The sequence below is a fragment of the Rhinolophus ferrumequinum genome, chromosome X (genome assembly GCF_004115265.2).
Source record: "Rhinolophus ferrumequinum isolate MPI-CBG mRhiFer1 chromosome X, mRhiFer1_v1.p, whole genome shotgun sequence".
In the NCBI taxonomy this organism is placed as follows: Eukaryota; Metazoa; Chordata; class Mammalia; order Chiroptera; family Rhinolophidae; genus Rhinolophus; species Rhinolophus ferrumequinum.
This window is the reverse complement of record NC_046284.1, coordinates 84,663,272-84,686,676: the sequence shown is the minus strand read 5'-3', so window position 1 is coordinate 84,686,676 and position 23,405 is coordinate 84,663,272. Positions and strand designations below refer to the sequence as shown.

At 40.3% G+C, this 23,405-nt stretch overlaps 1 protein-coding gene across 1 annotated transcript in view; it reads right to left on the bottom strand.

Annotated features, from left to right (window-relative positions):
* The window catches only part of DGKK (diacylglycerol kinase kappa), a 141,324-nt gene extending 118,295 nt beyond the window's left edge, over nucleotides 1-23,029 (bottom strand). The window contains exon 1 of the mRNA XM_033095507.1: nucleotides 22,366-23,029. Coding sequence (XP_032951398.1) covers nucleotides 22,366-22,932 — 567 coding nt within the window. The 5' untranslated portion in view covers nucleotides 22,933-23,029. The remainder of the gene's footprint in view (nucleotides 1-22,365) is intronic.
* Between the last annotated feature and the right edge of the window lie 376 nt (nucleotides 23,030-23,405).

The following is a 23,405-nucleotide window of genomic DNA, read 5'->3' as shown; positions in this document are numbered from 1 at the left end:
ATATAATACAATATAATATAATACCCGTCTCATATTAATTTTTGCTCCAAAAGATGCATTAGAGCTGATTGTCTGGCTCGGTCTTATTGTGGGGGAAACACGGTAGATAACTATTAACCTTTCTTACTGGTTTCCCTAAACACAGTAAATTCCTAGACTTACAAATAAAGACTTGGACAATAAGAGAAAAGCCACTTGCATTCTACCTGAGCACAACACATTAACTGTATTCCCTCTCCTTCTAAGACCATTCAGAGGATTTTCATCAACAAAGAGAAAAATAGCCAAAGGAGAGGATAGAAAAGTTATTGAAAAAAATTACTCAGGAGCTACACTTTAAAAGAAAATGTTCTCTTAAAAAATTACACATTCTCTTCTTTCTCCTTTATCTTCCAATACTTTTGACTTCTAAATCAGTATTGTTTCTTTGCCTAGTTCCCAAAACAATATTTGTCCACGTTCATCTCTCTTTCATTATCTGATTTTACTGATTTTATTTCATTGCTTTCAATCTGGGGGTGAGCAACAGATTTTTTCCACCTTGCCTACTTTTCATGGTAAAACATACACACTTTGGTCTTTAATTCTTGCCTTTTTCTAATCACTGTCTTGAGCTCAGGCATCACCAACAACTCAAACTCAGGTTCTCCAGAACTGAACTCATAATCTTCCTCTAGCTGTTACCTAAGCTTACTTTTGCTCCTGTCTTCTGTATAATTTTAACAATTCTGAGCTAGAAAGTTCAGAGTCACCTTCCACTCTTCTCTCTCACCCATCATCAACACCTAGTCTGTTATAAACCAAATGATGCCAGCCTCTCTTCTTCCTTTCTCTGTCTACTTATTGCCCTTAGGTCCTCAGTACCTCTTGCTTAGACTGCTGTCACTTTCTCTAGAGTATTCCTATCTAACCCATTCTATACATTGACATAGTTTTCTTAAATCTAAACCTGGTTGTGTAACTCTCAGTCGAAAACCTTCCATGATTCTCCACTGCTTAAGGATTAGAACACATATTTCTTCGCCTGGCATTCAAAGCCCTTAGCAATTTAGCTCCCACCTAACTTCTCCAGTCTTTCTTCATGACGTACTAAAATTCCAACCACATCTAGTCTGTGTGGGATTCTCAGACACACCCTTTCTAACACCCTTTCTATTTCGTCCATGTCTATGCTTAAGATATCCCCTTTACCTCCTGTTTCTTTTCCCATGATTGCCTTTCCAAGCCCTGCTTAATGTTCAGACACAGGTCAGATCTCACCTCCTTCAAACAACCTTCCAAGACTGAGTGGCTTCATATATCTACTTAGCACAGTTCTTTGTCATTAGTAAGCCCTTAGAAAGGTTTGTTGAATTTAACTCATATCCGAGCATGCAAACTTTAGGAAACTCATAGCTTGTGGAAGTGAGACAGACTGAAAATATGTTAAATAGGAGAGCTGAGCAAGAGGTTGGCACCAGAGTGAGCAGCCAAAACTTACCCTTTCATATGTTTCAATGTCAAGCTAAATAACTATCTGTGTGTGTGTGTATGCCTACCTCCCAGGCTGTTCAGCTATTGGAGTATATATACTTGCATATGTTACCAGGAGTAAATGTACCAGTGTGCATCCATGGATGTATGCCTATCTATGCCTGCACTCCTATAAATTGTGTTTCAAACTCTTGTCACAGGTTTCTGTTTTAAAATGATTCTCAGGTAAAATGTGATATGGAATAAAATAGGGCCTTTTGGAAATCAGTTCTGAGCATATGTTTTATAGGCTTCTAGGGAGTTGTAAAGGAAGCCACTGTATTTAAATGTAAGGAATTAGCAGCAGGATCAGCCCATAAGACATCTTTGGGCACATCAAGAAAAGGTACAATTTGCTAAACATATCTTACTTCCATTTGTCAGAAAGTTTTCATAATATACCAATTTTGTTATTGTGAGGCACTTGACTGCCATCTGCAGGAAAATTGTTAGGGTATATATATATATATATATATATATATATACACACACACACACACACACACACACATATATGTGTATATATGTGTGTGTGTGTGTATATATATATATATATACATATATACATACATATATATATAATATATATCTGTGATGTCTACTTTGTGAAAGGTGTCCCCTTCGACATTGCAGCCTTATATAGTGTACAACCTACACAACTTTATGTGGTGATCTGCCCAATAACTATTCTAGAAATGGTAGAAGCTCTCTATCTCATTTAAGGGAAAAGTTGTTTCTTCTGATTGGAAACAAGATTACCATTAGAGTTTCCTGTTGTCTAAGTTGAGACTTCATATTCTCTTTGTTGATCAGACCATTTTCAAGCTCAGGATGTGGATCCGATCAGAGGCATTGCTTAAACAAGTTTAAGGCTTTTCCTGTAATTAGTAGAAAGCTATTTTGGATGAAACTTGGACTGCCAAAGGGACATCAAAGCTTAGTTCTTGCTTCTCAGTCCTCATAAGAAAGGGAGAGCTTCAGAATAGTCATATTGACACCTAGCTACAAATTCAAGTGCTAGCTATAGGAAAAATTTGCCACTAAAGTAATGAGTCAGGAGCTTTTCAATCAAGATGAAAAGGATACCATAAATAGATTAAATTCTGATTAACAGTTATTCTTAGTGAAAAGAGTAGCAAATGGTACCTAGTTATATAGTTAATTCTGCTTTCTCATTACTATACTTAAGTATGATATTCTTTAGGGTTGCTATGCTTCAGTGTTTTAATAAACTTGCATTTTGATTTTTGTTAATGAACTAACTAGATAACTCATCATTTTCATATCAAACTGAAAAGTTTTTGCACAGCAAAAGAAACCATCTACAAAATAAAGAGGCAACCAACTGAATGGGAGAAGATATTTACAAACAACACCTCTAATAAGGGGCTAATATCCAAAATATATAAAGAACTCATACAACTCAACAACAAAAAAACACAAACAATCCAATTAAAAAATTGGCAGAGGACCTGAACAGATATTTCTCCCAAGAATACATACAAATGGCCAACATATATATGAAAATATGCTCAACTATACTAGCTACCGTGTTTCCCCGAAAATAAGACCTAAGCGGAAAATAAGCCCTAGCATGATTTTTCAGGATGACATGCCCTGAACATAAGACCTAATGCGTCTTTTTGAGCAAAAATTAATATAAGACACGGTCTTATTTTCAGAGAAACACGGTATTAGGGAAATGCAAATCAAAACCAAAATGAGATACCACCTTACACTTTTTTGAATGACTATTATCAACAAGACAAGTAATAACAAGTGTTGGAGAGATTGTGGAGAAAAAGAAACCTTCATACATTGTTGGTAGGAATGTAAATTGGTACAGCCATTATGGAAAACTGTATGGAGGTTCCTCAAAAAATTAAGAATAGAATTACCATATGACTCAGTAATCCCTCTTCTGGGTATCTACAGAAAAAATCTGAAGACATTTATCTGTAAATTTATATGTACCCCTATGATCATTGCAGCATTATTCATGGTGGCCAAGACATGGAAACAAGCAAAGTTTCCTTCAATAGATGATTAGATAAAAAAAGATGTGGTACTTATACACAATGGAATACTACTCTACCATAAGAAAAGATGAAATACTGCCATTTGTGACAACATGGATGGATCTTGATATCATCATGCTAAGCAAAATAAGTCAGACAAAAAAAGTCGAGAACCATATGACTTTACCCATATGTGGGGTATAAAATGGAAAGCAACAAACAAACAAGACAAACAAACAAGCAAAAATTCACAGATACAGACAACACTTTAGTGGTTACTAGAGGGTCCGGGAGGAGGTGCGGAGGTAGAAGAGAGTAAAGGGGATCAAATATGTGGTGACAGGAGGAAATTTGACTCTGGGTGGTGAACACACAGTGCAATAATATAGATGATGTAATATAGAATTGTGCACTTGAAACCTATAGAATTTTATTAACTGATGTAACCCCAATATATTTAATAAAAAATAAACAAAATTTAAAAATGCCCTCCCCCCACATTAACTATGTTTGCGACCGAAGACTAGTAATTCAGGATCACATAATCAATACAGGGCTGCTACTAATGCATAATGTAGCTTCATGTGAGTTAGAAAAATACTACAGCCCTCTGGGAGGATATGAGGCAGCCCTGCCTGCCATCACCTACTTATTGGGAATGCACCTGAATTGCTAAGTCCATTTTTTGAAGGTTGAATATATTAAAAGTTATCTGCGTACCTAAAGATAGAAAGTGATGAGCGTATCATGGCACATAGACAAATAATACTAAAATGAGCTACCACTTGCATATTTCTTATTTTTACATCTAATTATGTTTTAAATCTAAATTCTCATTCAGCCTTTATAATATTTTTATAAAATAGTTCAGCCACCATTTATTGAGTGACGGACAGTATGTTAGGCCCCAATGGCCTCATCCTTATAGCCCTAATGCTATATGCAAGCTGATAATCTCAGTACATACGCAAATGAGAAGCAGACGTTTGTTTAAGATGCTATGGGAGCCCAGAGGCAGGGCACCTAACCCAGAAGGGATACCAGTGAATATCCACTGAAGGAGAGTGCTGAGCTGAGCTGAGTCAGTGACACATTGCTGGCTTCATTTAAGGAACACAAAGGCTAAGCCACAGAAACGTTGGGAGCCCAGAGGCAGGGCACCTAACCCAGAAGGGATACCAGTGAATATCCACTGAAGGAGAGTGCTGAGCTGAGCTGAGTCAGTGACACATTGCTGGCTTCATTTAAGGAACACAAAGGCTAAGCCACAGAAACGTTGGGAGCCCAGAGGCAGGGCACCTAACCCAGAAGGGATACCAGTGAATATCCACTGAAGGAGAGTGCTGAGCTGAGCTGAGTCAGTGACACATTGCTGGCTTCATTTAAGGAACACAAAGGCTAAGCCACAGAAACGTTAAGCAATTTATCCTATATTGCACAGCTATGTAAAGTGAAATTATGATTAGAACCAATGTGAAGTAACTCCCAATCTAAGAAAGAGTTCAAACTATTGAATGGTCATAAGATACCATTTGGATTTATTTGAGAAATAAATTTTATTTGCAATAATATTTAAGAAAGTTCCATATTTATATGCCTCACAGAAACATACGTACATTAGAATATTAGAAAAATGCAAGCACACCAAAATAACCCAAGCCTGCAGCCTTCTAGGACAGCTAATTAACACCTATGCCACAATCCTGGCAACTTTTAGTTCTTCATTTTGTAGTTGCTGCAGCTTGCTACAGGAAGATGTATTGCATATAAATGAAGCATCAGCTCAAACTTCGTCAGATACCAACTTTAAGAGGTTTGCGTCATTCAAATCATTCTCCAAAGTTCTTCAACCACCAAAGGCAACAAATGAAAGTATTGCTAATTAAATGTGTAATTAGGGTTTATTATAACTAGCATATATTTGTTTAAAGTCTCATTCACCACTGCTTTGAATTGGTTTTGTCCTGTTTTTATTTGTGCTTAATTGTCCTATTTTATATGCATTTAATTTTGTAAGATACTTCATATCCTTTTTGGATGCAGGCAGGATTCAAATTCTAAATAAATAACAATAGATTAAATTTATGTAGAGTTGGTTCTTTTATGTGTTGCATGTACACTTTATAGTACTCTGGAGCACCTTACAAAATCAATGCGTATGGTACATTTATGCCCATTTTGTAGGACTTGGAACAATTTTGATGCTTTAAATTATTACAGAGGCTTACAGTTTTATATATATATATATATATATATATATATATATATATATATATATATATATATATCTCACAATATGTAGCTTATACTACATACTGTTAGTTATAGCTACAATTTACTTAGTGTGGTGTCCTTAGTGTGGTCAGGAACACAATCCCCAACAATAAAAATGTTCCTACAAGCAAAGACAGTGCACATTATGACAACCCACTTTTATGAGACAGTTGTAACACATTCCTGAGGTGGGGGAAGGGAGGAACTCTCTACAATGTTTCCAGGAGAGTATTATCTACTTTCTGGAATATTTGAGGCCAAATTTTAAACTCTGACTTGCTTCTTTTTGCTATTCAATGTGTTCCTACGTCACCAGCATTCTTCCTAAGAAGCCAGTAATAAACAGGAAGTGCAAACTCACTTTCCTGTTAGCTGAAACAATTGGGAAGGTACATCAGTTACAAACCCATTTTAGCATAGAAGGCGACTAATGAAATACTTCTTGTGTTTATGTTAAATATTGGGCTTTCATTTAAGATTTCATTGAGAGAAACATGAAAAGATTCTACTGCTAGACAGGTAAACACTGGACTAGTTGATCCCCAAAGGCCCTTTTCAGGATATTATATGGGTTCACAATACTGAAAATAAAAGGTTTCACTGGATTCCCATCATGGTTTCTTACTTTTGCTGTAGAAAAGACTGTGATACAAAATACAAAAAATGTCATAGAGAAAACAGGCTAGACTCTTACAAAAGTGGAATGTGGAGGAAAAATCCAAGATGGTGGAGTAGATAAATGCTGTGCTTGCCTCCTCCTATGAACACATTAAAATTACAACTAAATTATAGGACAATCAATCTGGAGAACCATCTGAAGTCTACCGGAACAGAAGTCCTGTAACTAAGAACGCAAAAAAGAAGCCACATTGTGACTGGTAGGAGAGGTAGAGAAGCAAAATGGCAGGCCCCACACTTGCATGTGGCAGTTGACAATCGGTAGGGATATCTTGGCCACGGAGGTTCCCCTTGGAGGAGTAAGGGACCCCAGCCCCATACCAGGCTCCCCAGCCAAGAGTACAGGTGCCAGAAAGAGGAGCCACCACATATGGCTGTGAAAAACAGGGGGGATGCCAACAGTCTGGGTGAGATGGAAGTTTGTGAGAAACCCAGAAATCCTCTTAAAGGGCCCGTGCACAGACTCACTCACTCGCAGGCACTCATCCTGGGCTCTGGCGGAGGGACAGTGATACAGGGGGGCATGGAGAAATACGGGGAGAGACTGAGTTGTATGGCTTTGAGGTGAGGACTTGAGGGACATTTGCCATTTTCCTTTTCATTTTTCTGCTCTTCCCCCCATTTCTCTTTGGATACAAACTGAATGACATAAAATTTAATTCATTCTGACGCTAACAACCCGGAGTTAGCACAGGCAGGTTAAGGGCTCAGTCTCACAAGACTGTCTCCCCCCACCATTTCCCCACCACACACACACTTTAAACACCTATCGCAGGTACCCACAGTACCCACACTTCTGTCTGACTTGGCTACAAATTAGGGGTTCCAGTGACCACCTCTTAGGTTCAATAATTTGCTATAATGGCTCACAGAACTCTGGGCAACACTTTATTTATTATCAGTTTATTTACTATTACTGGTTTATTATAAAAGATACAAATGAACAGCCAAATGAAGAGGCACATAGGGCAAGTTCCGTAAGGGTCCTGAGTGCAGAATCTTATGTCCCCATGGAGGTTAGTGTGTGCCACCCTCTTTGCAAGTTGACATTTGCCATTTTCCCTGCGTAGTATTCTTCTCCCATGCAGCAGGCAGGCGGGTGCCATCTTGTCTGTGTTGAGCTCTCCCTCCACACCCATGGCCATATTGAATCTGAATTGCTCTGGTGAGCTCCACTCGCTCCAACCTGGTGACTCCCTGGGACCCCGCCCCTCCCACTAGCCCAATGCCCGAGGCACTTTCTCATAAGCAGCCAGTCCAGCCCACATTACACTTTTTCTTGGAAAACTATCAGGGATCTGTGGGCCCCAGGAAGGCATCAACTGTCCTCAGTGTACTCTGAGACTGTTGCTGAGTAGCTACAGGTTCAGCACTGGCACGAAACCAGAATCTAGATTAACCTAGTGAACACAAATCATCCCATTCTGGTGACTCCCCGAGACCCCACCTCACCCAACTTATGTACCACATGAAGCTTTATCAGTAGCTGAATCCTACAGGAGCTGGCAGCTGGCAGCAGGTCTTGGGGTGCCCTGGGCTTTTTGTCCAGGTACTGGTGGCAGCCATCCTCGGTTCACAGCATGGCCTCCCCCACATGCCTCCAGGTTTAGCACAGACAGCCACCGACCAAAGATCGTTTTGCAGCTCCTACCAGGTAGTCCCTGGCTGGTAACAGGCAGCCCCACCACAGGGGCCCCAGAAGCAACATACTTGGAGGTTGGCTTCAGACCACAGCAGAGCACCACCCAATTAGCCTCACAAATGGCACACCCAAAAGATGGTATCAACAGGCACCAGAACCTTCTGGGGAAAATCGCCCTCAGTGGGTAAGCTCCCTTCACAGAAGCCCAGAAGCTGTGGACATGGCCAAACCCCACAGCCAGTCAGCCTAAGGGTCAATCTCACTTACTGACATGCCAATAGCAATCAAAGCTCAACTATAACAGTAGGGCAGAGACAACACACACAAGGGGCACTCCTGGGGCACCTGGAGTAGGTAACCAGGGAGACTGCCACTGGGCTCCACAGGGCACCTACTACATAAGGCCACCCAGCCAGGATCGGAAGACATAGCATATCTACCTAATACATAGAAACAAACACAGAGAGGTAGCCAAAGAAATACATCCCAAATGAAAGAACAGAAGAAAACTCCAGAAAAAGTACTAAATGAAATGGAGGCAAGCAATCTACCAGATACAGAGTTCAAAATGATGGTTATAAGGATGCTCAAGGAGCTTAGTGAGAACTTCAACAAAGAGATAGCAAGCATAAAATAGGACATAGAAACCATAAAAAAAAAAACAGTCAGAAGTGAAGAATACAGTAACTGAAATGAAGAATGCACTACAAGGAATCACTAGCAGACTAGATGAAGCAGAAGATCGAATGTGGAAGCAATTTGGAAGACAAGGTAGCACAAAACACCCAATCGGAACAGCAAAATGGAAACAGAATTTTTAAAAAATGAGGCTAGTTTAATGGACTCCTAGGACAATATCAAGCATAACAACATTCACATCACAGGGGTACCAGAAAGAGAAGAGAGAGAGCAAGGAATTGAAAACCTATTTGAAGAAATAATGATTGAAAACTTTCTTAACCTGGGGAAAAAAATAGACATACAAGCCCAAGAAGTGCAGAGAGTCCCAAACAAGATGAACCCAAAGAGGCCCACACCAAGACACATTATATAATTAAAATGGCAAAGGTTAAAGACAAAGAGAGAATCCTAAAATCAGCAAGAGAAAGGCATCTAGTTATTTAAAAGGGAGCTCCCATAAGATTGTCAGTAAATTATTTTAACAGCTTGCAGGCCAGAAGGGATTGGCACAAAATATTCAAAGTGATGAAAAGCAAGGACCTACAATCAAGATTACTCTACCCATAGACACAGACAATAGTTTAGTGGATACCAGAAGGTAAGGGGGGAGGGGGGTGGTAGATGAGGGTAAAGGGGATCAAATATATGGTGATGGAAGGAGAACTGACTCTAGGTGGTGAACACACAATGGGATTTATAGAGGATGTATTACAGAATTGTACACCTGAAATCTATGTAACTTTATTAACAATTGTCACCCCAATAAACTTTAATTTAAATAAATAAATAAATAAAAATAAAAAGATTACTCTACCCAGCAAAGCTATCATTTAGAATCAAAGGACTGATAAAAAGCTTCCCAGACAAGAAAAATCTAAAGGAAATTATCACCACTACACCAGTATTACAAGGAATGTTAGAGACACTTCTTTAAGACAAAAATATATATACAGAGGGTATATATATATTATACACACACACATATATATATATATATATATATATATATATATGTATATATATATATGAACAGACAAAATAAACTTTAAAACAAAGCCTGTAACAAGAGACAAAGAACAACCTAATAATCCCACTTCTGGGTATTAATCCAAAGAAATCCAAAACACTACTTCGAGGGGAGGTTAGCATCCATATGTTCATTGCTGCATTATTTACAATAGCCAAGATATGAAGGCAACCTGGATGTCCCTGAATGGATGAATGAATAAAGAAGAGGTGGTACATATATACAATGGAATATTACCCAGCCATAAAAAATGAAATCTTGCCATCTGCAACAATATGGATGGACCTAGAGGGTATTGTTGAGTGTAGTAAGTCAGACAGAGAAAGACAAATGTCAAACGACTTCACTTATAAGTGGAATCTAAAGAACAAAATAAACAAATGAAACAGAAACAAACATAGATGCAGAGAACATTGTGATGGTTGCCAGATGGCAGGGGGGTTGTGGGGTAGGTGAAAAAGAGGAAGGGATTAGAAGTACAAATTGGTTGTGACAAAGTAATCATGAGGATGTAAAGTATGGCCTAAGGAGTATAGTCAATAATATTGTAACAACTATGTAGTGTGTCAGATGGGCACTCGATTTATAGGGGTGATAAATGATAGGGGGGTTTGGGGGACGGTGAAAAGGTGAAGGGATTAAGAAGTACAAATTTTTTAGTTACAAAATAGTCATGGGGATGTAAAATGAAGCACAGGGAATATAATCAATAATATGGTAATAACTATGTGTAGTGCCAGGTGGATACTAGACTACTCAGGGGGATCACTTCTTAAAACTATATAAATGTCTAACCACTATGCTATACACCTGAAGTTAATGTAAAATAATACTGAATGCCAGCTGTAATTGAAAATTTTAAAAGGGGAGAAAAAGGTGAAGGGAAATAAGAAGTCCAAATTTCCAGGCATAAAACAAATAAGTCATGGGGATATAATGTACAACATAGTGAATATAGTCAATGATACTGTGATAGCGTACTACAGTGTCAGATGGTTGCTGGACTTATCATGGTGATCACTTCTTTAGGTATATAAATGTTGAATAACTATAGGGTACATCTGAAACTAATATAATATCGTATGTTAGCTATATTTTTAATAAAAATCCTTTTTAAAAAGTGGAATGAGGGTCCAAAACAGTAGGAAAAGGACTCTAGATAATGTAATTATTTTCTTCCATTTTTATCTTTAGTAATTTAATTTGGAATTTGGCGTACAAAGAAAAAGAAAGCTAGATAGTTTTTAATTATATGCCTCATCAGCCAACCTTCTGCTTCAGCCATGTTATTTTACTAATTAACAGCCCTCCAATGGTTGAACCTCATCAGTCAGATGATATGCACAGTTGTCAGTTGTTTTCAATGTTTCAATAGGACTTTCCACATCTGTCTTATTTTCTACACTATTTCAATCTGTATTCTATGATTCTATCAAAGTGGTACTTTTTTCTAACTCCATATACTAAGGCCTCACTCTGCTGTCTGTAGGCTCTGGCCTCAACTGCTCAATTCAAACATAACCTAGCTTCTACCTGATATCTTTCACTGTCACTGCTTAATTCAATTCTGGTTTTCTCTAGGTCTGAGGAGGATATATTGTTTTCACTTATCTCAAACAATGTCTTTATTTTCCCATAAATTTCTAATATCAATGTGAATTTGCTATCAGGCAGTCCCTCATACTTGAATTTAATCTATCCCTGAAAACTTGTTGGATAGTGAATTTTGGATAGTGGGAAACTTTATTCCATTATTCTAAACTGGAAAAGTAATAATGAATTCCCATTCCATCTTAAAAACCCCAACCAATTTCCTCAGACATCACAAAAACACTCTAAAGTACTCGTGTAACAATCTTCCACACATGTATCATATTGTAAAGCTTTTAAAACACCAATTGCTTAATGAACTAATTAGTAGACATGTTTATGTCTACTTCATTCACAGTGATGCCATACAATACTGGATATAACCCACCTCCCACCCCCACCAAAAATAAAAGCAAGCTTTGAAGCTGCCTGGGAAAGTGTATCCTGGGAATGTCTATATTTGTTTTCCACTATTGGAAGAAAAGATGAAGGAACTCTTTTAAAAGTTTAGTGCTGATGAGAGATGATGGAAAGGCTTTTCCAGGAATTTCTAGAAAGAGGACAAGTGAGAAGCAATATACTAGGAAAACCATGACGAGAGCCACTAAATGGGTGCTTGATTTTATGTGAAGCTAAGGAGAAGTCAAAAAAAAAAATGTCCTGGAGATGTTGTCAACAAGTTAAGTAAATTAAAGCAAAGGAGACCACGGCAATGCCAAAATTATTATTTTAATTAGTTTTTTTAAAATTAAAGTTTATTGGGGTGACAATTGTTAGTAAAGTTACATAGATTTCAGAGATGATGTAATATTTTATTTAGTTTTAACAGTCAATCAGAGTAAGGTGAGGGAGTGAGAAAGGGACAGCAATATCCAAATTCTGGGTAAGAGAAAAGTTAAGTTTTACTCAAACCTGGCAGGAGAGAAATTGTCACAGTAAGCATTAATTGAGGTTAGTGAAAAGGGCACCAACGAGTTAATTTTCTGAAATCAATAATCTTGTTCTGTAGCCTCATTTACTTTTCCTCTTTTCTGTTTATACTTAGCTGTTTTCATAAAGTGACATTACAATTTTCCTTTTATATTGTAAGGTACATATACAGTGATGTAAATAAAACATGAAATAATGTTAAAGGTACATAATAAATGCAAATGACACTTATTAAGGGAAAATTAACAATCAAAGTAATTCTAAAATGGGACACAGAGTCACTGTAAAAGTTGGGGTTCAGAGGATGGTGCTGTGATGCTGGAACCAGGTTCAGCAGAGTGAGGACTCAATTGACAGAGCCCAAGGTTAATGAAAACTTTCCTGGTTTCAAGTGCCTCTACTCACAGCCAAGGAGATTAACAAATTTTACTCAGCAGGTACCTTTCATTGACTGCCTCAAACCGCAAAATCCCAGAAGAGAACAGGTAGAGACATTAGTTGCAGGAGAAGGCAAATGAAGGAACATTCAGGATTCTACATGTTCTTAGTTGAGCCCTGCAAACAGTGCTTCCATCCCCCTCCTATTCCTGGAGGCAGGGGCCAGGCTCAGTCCTCAGGCCCACTGCCTCTTGTTTCAGAGCTCTGTAAAGCCCTGGGTAGAAGCATCACACCCATCTCTCAGAACCCCACAGTATCATGTGCTTCTCCTAGCCCTGTGCTATGAGGGAGACAAAGGGGTGGGAATCCCTGTCCTCAGGGGCCAATTTCTCTTTCACAGGCACTTTAAAGCAAAAGGTTTAAACAGCAAATGCCTGTAATGCTTTGGAAGTTGAAAATCTCTAGGTGCTACAGACAAAGCTGAAGATTCTGCTCTTATGCAATACTGCGTTACACATGCCTTTTAAATTACTAATTCAACCTTCGTTGGATTGTATACAGTTTATTAACTCTCTCAATGTTCTACCACATTTGGTTAACGAAAGCTGGATGAATTGAATATTGTCTCCTTATAATTGTTGATAATGTCCTCACACATACATATTTCCCTTCTAGGTAGGAAGTACCCAGGTGAGCATGATTCAGGGTAACTTTTTGTTAAAGAGATAAAGCCATCAATACATTTTTGCATTCAGTTAAAAATGACCAATAGAACCTTGAGCATATTATGCTGAGATAAGTCAGACAAAGATAAATACTGTAGGATATCACATATATGTGGAATCTAAAAAGGTTAAACCTGTAAAAAATAGAGAGTAAAATGGTAGTTACGAGGGGTTGGAGAGGGGTTAAGAGTGATGGTGTTTAAGGGTACAAACTTTTCACGAATAGTAAATAAGCCATAGAGATCTAATGCACAGTATAATAAATACAGAGAATACTATTGTATATAATTATGTACTATGATAAATATCACTACATCAGCATTCGTATTACAATCCATAAATGTACTGAAGTACCACGCTGTATACCTTAAACTTACACAATGCTACATGTTAAATTCATTCAATACATGAAAGTGACCTAATAGAGTCTCAGAAATATAGATTTTTCCTTTTGGGAATTTAACCGTGGGAAAAAGGTGGATTTTGTTCTGGGTGTTTTCCAAACCCAAGTCACAAAAGCTAGCTGGACAAATGAAATCCGGATGTCCAAAAAATGCAGTTAGTAACTGTGAGCTCGAACTGCCCTTTGTATATGGGACATTTGCTTGTGTCTACATAAAATGTACACTCTCATTGCTTCACACTGCAAATACATCCCTGGACATTTATGTTTCAAGCACATGTTTATCAATCAGATCACACAGGCATCTGACTAGATACACTTGAAGCTAAAATTAACAAGTGTTTCCTAAAAACAATGTAGAACAATGCACATGATCTAATAATTAAGTGGGGGATGTAAGTGGGGCAAGGGAAAGCCTGAGACACAACTCCACATTCCCTAAAGTCTTCCTATTGTAGACTATTGAGCACATATAGGCATATATTCAGAGAAAATAAATGGAAAATATATCAAAATATTAACAGCAATTGTCTCTTGCATAGTGGGGTGCTATATAATTTTTATTTACTTTTTAAAAGCTTTTGATTTTCCACATCCTCTGAAATCAGCATATATTCCTTTGTTTCATTACATTGAATTTTTGTTTAAGAAAGGTATGCTGAGAGAATTAATTATTTAAGTGAATGCCTCAGTAAAGAGTCTGGTAAAACAAATAATCACCCCCTGAATATCTGTTTTGGTAACTGGGGTTTCTCATTTACCAGTGTTGCGTAAAGGAAGTCTCATTTATGTGACTTTGCCCATCATAGAATCCTCAGTGCTACCGTAAGCACATAGGACATACAGTAGGTACTCAATTTAATTTTTAAATAAGCAAATGAATTTTAAAAATTGGAAAACATTGAGTCGTATTCTCTGCTTATAAATCTGACTTTCAAGTTTTATGTATTTGCAAAAATTGAGCCTTTTATCACTCTACAGAACAGACATTTAAGTGACCACATGTAAGAACCCTATTTTTAAGTTGGGTAAGGGTTCTTCTCTGCTAGGTTCGGACATGTGTCTAATTTGGAAGTTAATAGTAAGAAAGTAATTGCTTTATTGTTTATCATCAACTCTTGAGTTTCTATAGTATTAGACGGGAACAATGCTGCAGCTAAACCACAAATCATTTCTGTTTGGTTTGGAAAAGAGGTATGATTTTTCCCCAGAAGGTTAGCCTTTGTAATTTTTTTTTTTCCCCATGGACAAGATTTGTCTTTCCTGAATGCATAGATTGACTGACTGGTGGGGAAGGTAACCAGAAATGGTCTGGGAGACAGAGGAAAGCCAGGCTGGGATTAAACTTTTACTACCTTCCAGTCTCAGGCGCTGAATTTAAGCTTCACTGGCACTGTTCTAGAATAATATTACCATTTCTTCGTATAATATTTTCTAGTATTTAGAGTGGGGTGGGTGGAGGGCCCTTTTTCTTAAGAGATAGGATTTTTTTTTCTCTCTCTCTCTCTGCTCTTTAAAAAAAAAATCTCTTTAGAGGAATAAGGTTCAATGGTGTCAAGGAGACTATGGCCAACTTGCCTTGGGTTAGGAGGATTTCTCTTCTACTCTTAAAATTCTGTTTTTGTTTTTCCTTTTGGGTGTGGAGAAGAATAAGATTTATTGATTGTAGTGAAGTTAAAGGTATCTCTTCCTATGATGGAAGAATTTTTCCTAAAAAATTTTCTGGGGAAAAAGATTCCTTGCTTTCAGTGGGGTTGAGGGAACACCTCTTTGGGTTTGGAGAATTTCTATTTTTTTAGGAAAAAAACAAACAAACTAGGTTTTGTGGAGAGGAACTATAAGGGCCACTGGTTTTAGTGAGGTTGGGGAGCCCTCCTCAGGAGGATTTTTCTTTCTTTCCCTTTTTTATTTTAAAAAATGAATAATTTATTAGGAAGAAATGAGTCGCAGCATCTCTTCTTGAAAGAATTTCTTTTTCTTTCATTTTATTGAAAAAGAAAAAAAGAAATACTTGAAGGCTGGAGGATAAATAACGTCCCTGGGTTTGGTTGACATTGGTGCATCTCCTCTTGGAGAAGCTGTAGAAAGATATTTTTTCCCCTCCTTTTGTGGGGGCAGGGGTGGAGTGGGTTGATCAGGAATAATATGCATTATCTTCCATAGGTCATTGGTGCACCTTCCTTAGGAGAATTTCTTCCTTTTAGTCTTTTACAAATTATCCCTTATTTTATTTTTTTCTTTCTCCTTTTCCTTCCCGCCCTCCTTCTCTCACCCTCCCCTTTCTTCACCTCTCACCCACCCTTCTTTTTTGATTGGAAAAAAATGTTCAGGGACTGTGGTGAGTTTGGGGAAATCTTATTCCCTAAAAAGGAGGTTCCTCTTTTAAAATACCCTATTCATTTTATTCCTTTGTCCCCCACCTCCCCTCCACCACAGTTATAAATGTATTTACTTGTTTGGGGGAAAGGGGGACTTTGTTGAGGCTGGGGACATTTTTCCTTAAGAAGACTTTCTTGGTTTTGTTTCTGTTGCTCTCCTACCTTTTCTATTTATCTTTCCAATTAAAAAATTTCCTGTATTAAAAATAAAGCTTTTGTGTTTGGATGGATTCAGGTTAGCTCCCATTAGAAGGATTTCCTTTTATTTTTTATTACTTAAAAATCTGCATTTGTTTTTGTTGTGTTTTGACAACAACAAAAAAGTTCTTGGGTCTTTGTGAGGCTGGAACATCTCTCCTCTTTAAGAGGATTTTGTTTTCTTCATTTCTTTGATACCCTCCCAACATACATGCCTTTCCATTATTAATTTTCTTTTCAATCTTAAAAAAAAGTGTATTTTGAGAATAAGGTTAGTGTGCTTTGGTGAAGATGGGGCATCTTCCCTTGGGAGAGAGTTATTTCTATTGTTTCTTTTCCCCCCTTCCTGGCAATTAAAAATTCAGGAGATTTGGTAAGACCAGGGACCTGTCCTTTAATATTTCTTTCTTTTTGTTAAATTAAAACATTCGTGTGTATATGGGGTGCCAGGATTAGTCCATTTCATTAACTTTGATTATTTTGAAAGAATCTGCCCTTAAAAAGATTTCCTTTTTTGTTTGTTCTCAAAAGAAATAAAAAGGGGTGTGTTGTGTGAATAAAGGTTATTTCCCTCAGTGAGGCTGGAGACTCTGCTCTTAAGAGGATCTCCTTTTTTCTCTCCCTTTCTTTTAGTTCCTTTAAGAACTTTTCCCCCCTTTATTATTCATTTGATTGTTGGTTTGTGGAAACGTAGTAGGTTCATTATCTTGAAGGTGGAGGAACGATCTCTTTCTTTTACCTATTTTTAAAAAATTGAGATAACTCACACATCATAAAATTCACCATTTTAAAGTGTACATACACATCAGTAGTTTTTCATATATTCACAAGGTTGTGCAACCATCATAGCTATCTAATTTTAGAACATTTTTATCATCCCCGAAAGAAGCCCTGTACTCTTTAGCTATCACCCACACTTCCTCTTCCCCACCCCAGCCCCTAGCAACCACTAATCTACTTTCTGTCTCTACGGATTTGCCTATTCTGGAAATTTTATATAATTGGAATAAATAACATTAGGGAGCTTTGGTGAGATTGGTGGACCTTCTGTTTGGAAGATTTATTTTTGCCTCCATAATTTTTGCAAGGGATTGGGCACGGGCTGTGAGATGCATATAAAGTTTATAAGTTTCACGAATTTTTTAAAGTTAGAAATATGATTTACCTTGAGATGATTTCTCTTTCATTTTTATATTTTCTCTGGGGAATATAAATTTCATGGAATGTGGTGAGGGTAAGGAGCCTCTCCCTTTAGAATTTTTCTTTCTTTTTTTCTTAAAATAATTTTCAGGAGGGATAAGTTCCATTATCTGAGGTCACTGTCCTTTTCTCTCTCTCTTTTTTTAAATTGATAAATTTGTTCTTCTATTTTGAGAATAAGGTTTATTTGCTTTGCTGAGGGTGGGGCATCTCCCTTTAGGAATGGATGCTTTATTTTTTTAATACTTAAAATTATTATTTTTTCACTAAGGGAATTATAGTCAGCTGGCTTTGGAAAGGTTGGGCACCCTATCCCTAGCAGAATTTCTATTTATTTTCTTTGCACAGAAAGGTCTTCTTTGGGAATAATAGGTTCAGGGTCTTGTGCCTTTTCTCCTTCCTTCTCAGGCTCCTGTTCTATGATGGCCCCTGTGGGAGCATCAGACAGTCACTGCTTTGGAAAAAAATCAAGGCTGATGGAATGTCAGCTTAAAGATTGTTCTTAGACAACTGAGGAACCTATGTGTCACAGAAAGCCATATGTTGAATATTTTTTAAAATCCACAATTGATAAATTAATAGTTATATCCTATTTAGGTGTCAAATTTTATTTTTGCCCTCCCCCACCCTGCTACCTTCTTCAGGGTAATAAAAGTTAATAACAGAGAAGAAAGCATTCTGCAAACTGTAAATTGCCATACTAGCAGAAGGAATTATATAATCCTTACTATAATGCCCCTGAATGGTTTACTGGCCTCTATGGATTTTTCCCCTTTCCTTGGAAGTACTTGGGGTAATGGCTCAGCCTTTCCTTTTGGGCTACAGATCTGTAGAAGCCCTAGTCAGAGATTTTAATAAACACTAAGAATTGTACTTCCAGAAATGAAAGACCACTGACCAAATATCTCGTGATCTTTTCTAGAACATCCTGTATCAAATGTCCAGGAGCTCTCAGAATATACTAAATAAATCAGATGGTATCATCAAAACCTGGCAAGGAGGTGGGAAAGAACCTAAGAGGAATGAAAGTAATTTCATCCTTGACCTTCAACAGGTTGCACATTCAAATCTAAAATCCTGAAGTTTTTGACAGTCACCGCAGATATTCTGTTCACTTAGGGGAAAAAAAATTTTTACCCCTGAAACCAACAACATCATCATTATGTGCTGTTGCCGGGACTGCAGGGGATAAGGACACTTTCTAAGCCAATTTATTGTTAGTAATTTGCTTCTAAATTATGGTTCCAACATCCATTCTGAAAATGGAAAGATTGACTGCATTTCCGTAAAGGCTATCTATTCCAGGGTATTTAAATAAACATTTACTTCTCACGCTGAAATCAGTGAGGACACATTTTCATTCTTTCACAGCAGCTCTCTTTCCCTTGTTGCTGGAAATGGAATTGATAGGTTTCAGCAAGTTTTTATTGAGGAAAAATAAGGAGGGCTGAATTCTACTAGGCAGTGGGAGGGAGAGACAGTATCTACTTTTGAGAAGCTCAGAAATAGGTAAGATGATAATGTATTCAGGCAAGAATGACCAGATATCATATAAACAAATGCTTGCAACTTTGCAAGAAAATGTGTGCAAAACTACCAGGAAACAGTTCTGCTACAGTTTGAGGTGTAATGGTAGTTGCTGTGTAGTCATTAGGAGGGATACAGAGATTCCCTCCCTACCCAGAAATATAAGCCACAAAAATGTATTTCTTCTAAGATTTTCATCAGTCTCCTGTATGGTGTGATTATAATTTCATAGTTAGTCAAAACCCAATGAATAAAAATATAAACTCTTTCTTCAACACAGCTGAGGGTAGAGAAACAAATATGGTGCACTTCATGTAAGCCCCACTCCCCCCAAGAGAGTTATAGATTGTTAAAGAACCAATTCACACATCCTTACTTACACTTGCTGCCACCAGGTGGGAGACAACGGTTCATTTCCTGGAAATCAAAACATTTTTAGAAAGGAAGGAAATAGACAGGTTTGGTTCACAGACTGTGTGATCCTGGTAGCAATTCAGGAGGAGCATATGAGCCCCCTTTTCTCAGTCTCTACCCTCATTCTTGGCATAGATTTGCAACCAGCAGGTTCTGAAATCCCATAAGAGAGCAGACTACACACTGGAAGATGTTGGTTTTTTTTTTTAACTGCAATACCAGTCAGCAATATTATCTGGAAGAAACATGCAGTCACATTCAAACACTTGGTTTTGCTCATTTCATCCTTTTACTTATCAGGCTAGTTTCATGTTACTGGTACTGACTGTACCTTGCCATGTAGGATTTTAGTGTAGGGTGAAAGTTGTAATATGGTTTGATCTCTGAGCGTGTGTGTGTGTGTGTGTGTGTGTTGTGTGTGTGTGTTTGTGTGTTTCTCAAGCTTGCCGCAAGGAGGCAGTATCTGAGAACAATGACACCCCAGTTAAGATGGCAACCTGTTTGCCTTGGATGTTAAGATGCAAATCAGCTGGTTGCGGGTGCTATTTGCCTGAGGAGGATGCAGCAGAGAATGGTCCTATCACTGAAGATCAGATGTTCCCATATGCACCAGTGAACAATTACATAGCAATACCTAGAGTATTGGAGAAGGGTTCAGGCTCCAGCAATCTGCAGCTTTCAAAGTTCTCTGGAGCCGCTGATGGGTTCACTTACAAGCTCCCATTAGTGGATAGTCAAGGTTTTTAACCTCATTTTGCAAGATAAGTGACTGAACAAATGACCAGCTCTACCAAGGGCAAAGTCAAACCCTGGGGGGTCCTGGTCCCCTGCCAGGGCTGCCAAATGCCCATGGGTCAATCATCTGAGTGGGCACTATTTAGAGGAAGCTAAACGGAATCCCTTTACCTTGATCCTCCTTATCTATCTGGCAACAGACATTTTCCTGTTAAGCTGGTAGAAGATGCTTTCTCACAGTCACAGAGCTCATCCTTGGAGCTCCTGGTCTCCAGTCAGTCTTCCAGAGGCCAAAGGGGTCATACATTTGCTAGCCAGCCCTGTAATTAAGTCCCCAGGTGTCAGTTTCTCAGTCATGTTCCCAAAATCTCACTTAAGAAGGCCACAGGTCAGGTGTACCCTGCTGGTCTCCTTCCCACTAGCTTAAGGAAAACTCTTCCCAAAAGACTAGAGCAAGCACCTGGGTTAGGGTGGCTTCCCACATCTAGTTGCCCCACCCTTTCCCTTCTTGAGATCGCTGCAGGAAAGGGCCGCTGCAGGAAGGAGAGAGATCCACCTCCTGGGGAGAGCGGGGTTGTTGGATTTTTTTAAAAAATTGTCTTAGTCTCCTACGATCTTATTTTATTTATTTTTGAACCTCTGCATTTTCTCCCTGTGAAACTTTTCACTTTAGCCTTTCTCTTTTTCAGTCGTTTATTATTGCAATTATTTTGCAAACTCAAGCCTCCCTGCTTTTAAGTCAGGAAGCAACCAGCGCTTTCATTTCCATTTCGCGTTGTCAACCCCTGCCCCTCCCCCTACATTCTACAAGTGTGCGGTCCACAGTAGAAGGATTCCAGAGCCGTGTCTCTGCGCCCTGCTAGGCAGCAGAATGAACGGGCATTGTTGGTGTGTTATTTGTTTCTGTGTTTCGTTTTTCCTGCAGTGGAAGCTAAATGAAGGTGCATGTATGTATTAACATGATTTTCACAGTCTCCTGGAACGAAGTTTAGGGGGAAGGAAAAGTAGGGGGCGGGGGAGCGCAGAGAAAGCAAGAAAGACTTGCTGAAGAGCACACACTGGCCTCAGGGGTCCAAGGCAAACATCGAAAACCTTCTTTCTCCCACCTCCCCCCTCGGCCGGTGACCGAGGATCCTCCTCTCGTCTTCTTCCGGCTAAGTGCAACGTTTACGAAGGCATCTCTGAAGACTGGAAGAGATGAGGGTTCCCATTCACGCGCTCTTAAATAGCAACTCCTATTTTCGTGTCTCTAAACCAGGATTCCTGTAGCATTCCAAGTGGCCCCGGTGCGGGATGCCAATCGCCCCGCTTGTAAAGGGACCCATCACTATATCACTGTTTGCACGTACCTGCTGGGAAATCCTGCCGATAGATGGAATGGTGGCTTTGACACACGCATGCTCTCCCCCTCCTCCCAGGCGAACCCTGCCCTTCCCCTGCAGTGTGCGTGGGCACCGCCCATCCCCTCATCCCCACCCGGAGTACCAGCGCCCGGCAGCCCACAGTGGCACTGGGCACCTCCCTGGAGCGCAGCCAGTTATGCCCCAGCTGAGGACCCCCTCCCCAGTGGCAGGGAGGGGGCCAAGCGGACCGCTGCGGCTCCGCAGCTTGGGCCTCTGCGGCAGTGACCGCGGCTAAGAGGTGTGTCCCACCGCCCCCACTCAATCACATCCCTGTGTACCCGGGGCCAGCCCCAAACACCTCTGTAGGTCTCTTGCGCTCCCTGGGAGCATCTTCCGTCTCTTTTTTCAAGATATAGGCGCTCACGGCACCGTCACTTGTCCCCGTGAAGAAAAACTGCTCCGATTCCCACCTCAGTGCTGTCACCTCTAATTTCTAGCCCCAAACAGCCCACTTTTGCTTCCACATGTTGCTTCCCGCCTCCCAACTGCTTCCCACTCCCCGGGCTCCCCTATTCCCACATCTTTTCGAGCATCTGTGCCAGTCAGTGGCAGCCAAATGGGATGCTAAGAGTACCCAGAGTTCCGTGAGCTCGATAGCCCTACGGCCTCACCTTGAATCTTTCTCCCCTGCTCCAGGGGGTCTTTTTCTTACCTTTATACTGGACAAGGGCACTGATGTTCGGGGCGATGACGAGGTCTTTAGACCCGTCTCTGGAGCGACCACCGGACACTGCAACAGACGAGGTGCTGGACTCGGCTCCGGACAGGACTCTGGAGCTGGCTCAGGGCAGGACTCTGTGGCTGGTTCTCTGGCTGGTTCTGGGGCCGGCTCGGGGGCCGGTTCTATGGCTGGTACTGGGGTCGGCTCTGAGGCCGATTCTGTGGCTGGTTCTGGGGTCGGCTCAGGGGCCGGTTCCGTAGCTGGTTCTGAGATCGGCTGTGTGTCTAGTTCTGTAGCTGGTTCTGAGGTCGGCTCGGGGGCCAGTTCTGTATCTGGTTCTGGGATCGGTTCTGTGGCTTCCGGACAGGGTTCTGGAGCAAGCTCTGGACAGAACTGTGGTGCCGGCTCTGGCGAAGGCGCGTGGAGTGGCGGAGGAGCCGGCGGCAGCGGCGGCGGTTGTGGCGGCGGCCACGGCGGCGGCGGCTCTGGTGACTCCGCCGGCTGCTCTCCATCCTGAGGCGGGGCAGTGCCATGGGCTGCGGCCGCCCCGCGGTCCATGGCCGCACACCGCTTCAGGTCTGGGCAGCTTGCGCTCCTAAGCTTGGAGGGCTAAAGAACCCTCAGGCGCCCTGCCCCCTCCAGTTCGACAACCCCGAGCGGGGTGCCAAACTTTCCTCCGCCCCACTCCATGGCTGGCTCTGCTCTGAGGTCTAACTCGGGGCTCTCAACGTCTCCCAGTGCTGGAACACGCCCCTCCGTGAGCGCACACCTCTTCGTAAGCAGCCACGGGCCCGGTGGGCGGGAAGCAGAGGGGCTTGCGAGCGCCGACTGGACAGAGCGCTTGATGACCTCCTAGCGACGCGCGGGAGGGGAGGGGGTGAGACAAAAAGGGGAGGGGGAGTAGAGCGGCTGGGGGGGTGTTGAAGCCTGGCCGCGCTTAACCCTTTAGTGACACGAATGCAAAAGAGAAAAAAAAAGCCAGATGCGAACTTGAGGGTCTTTGCAAACCCCTTAACCACTCAGCTGTGAGC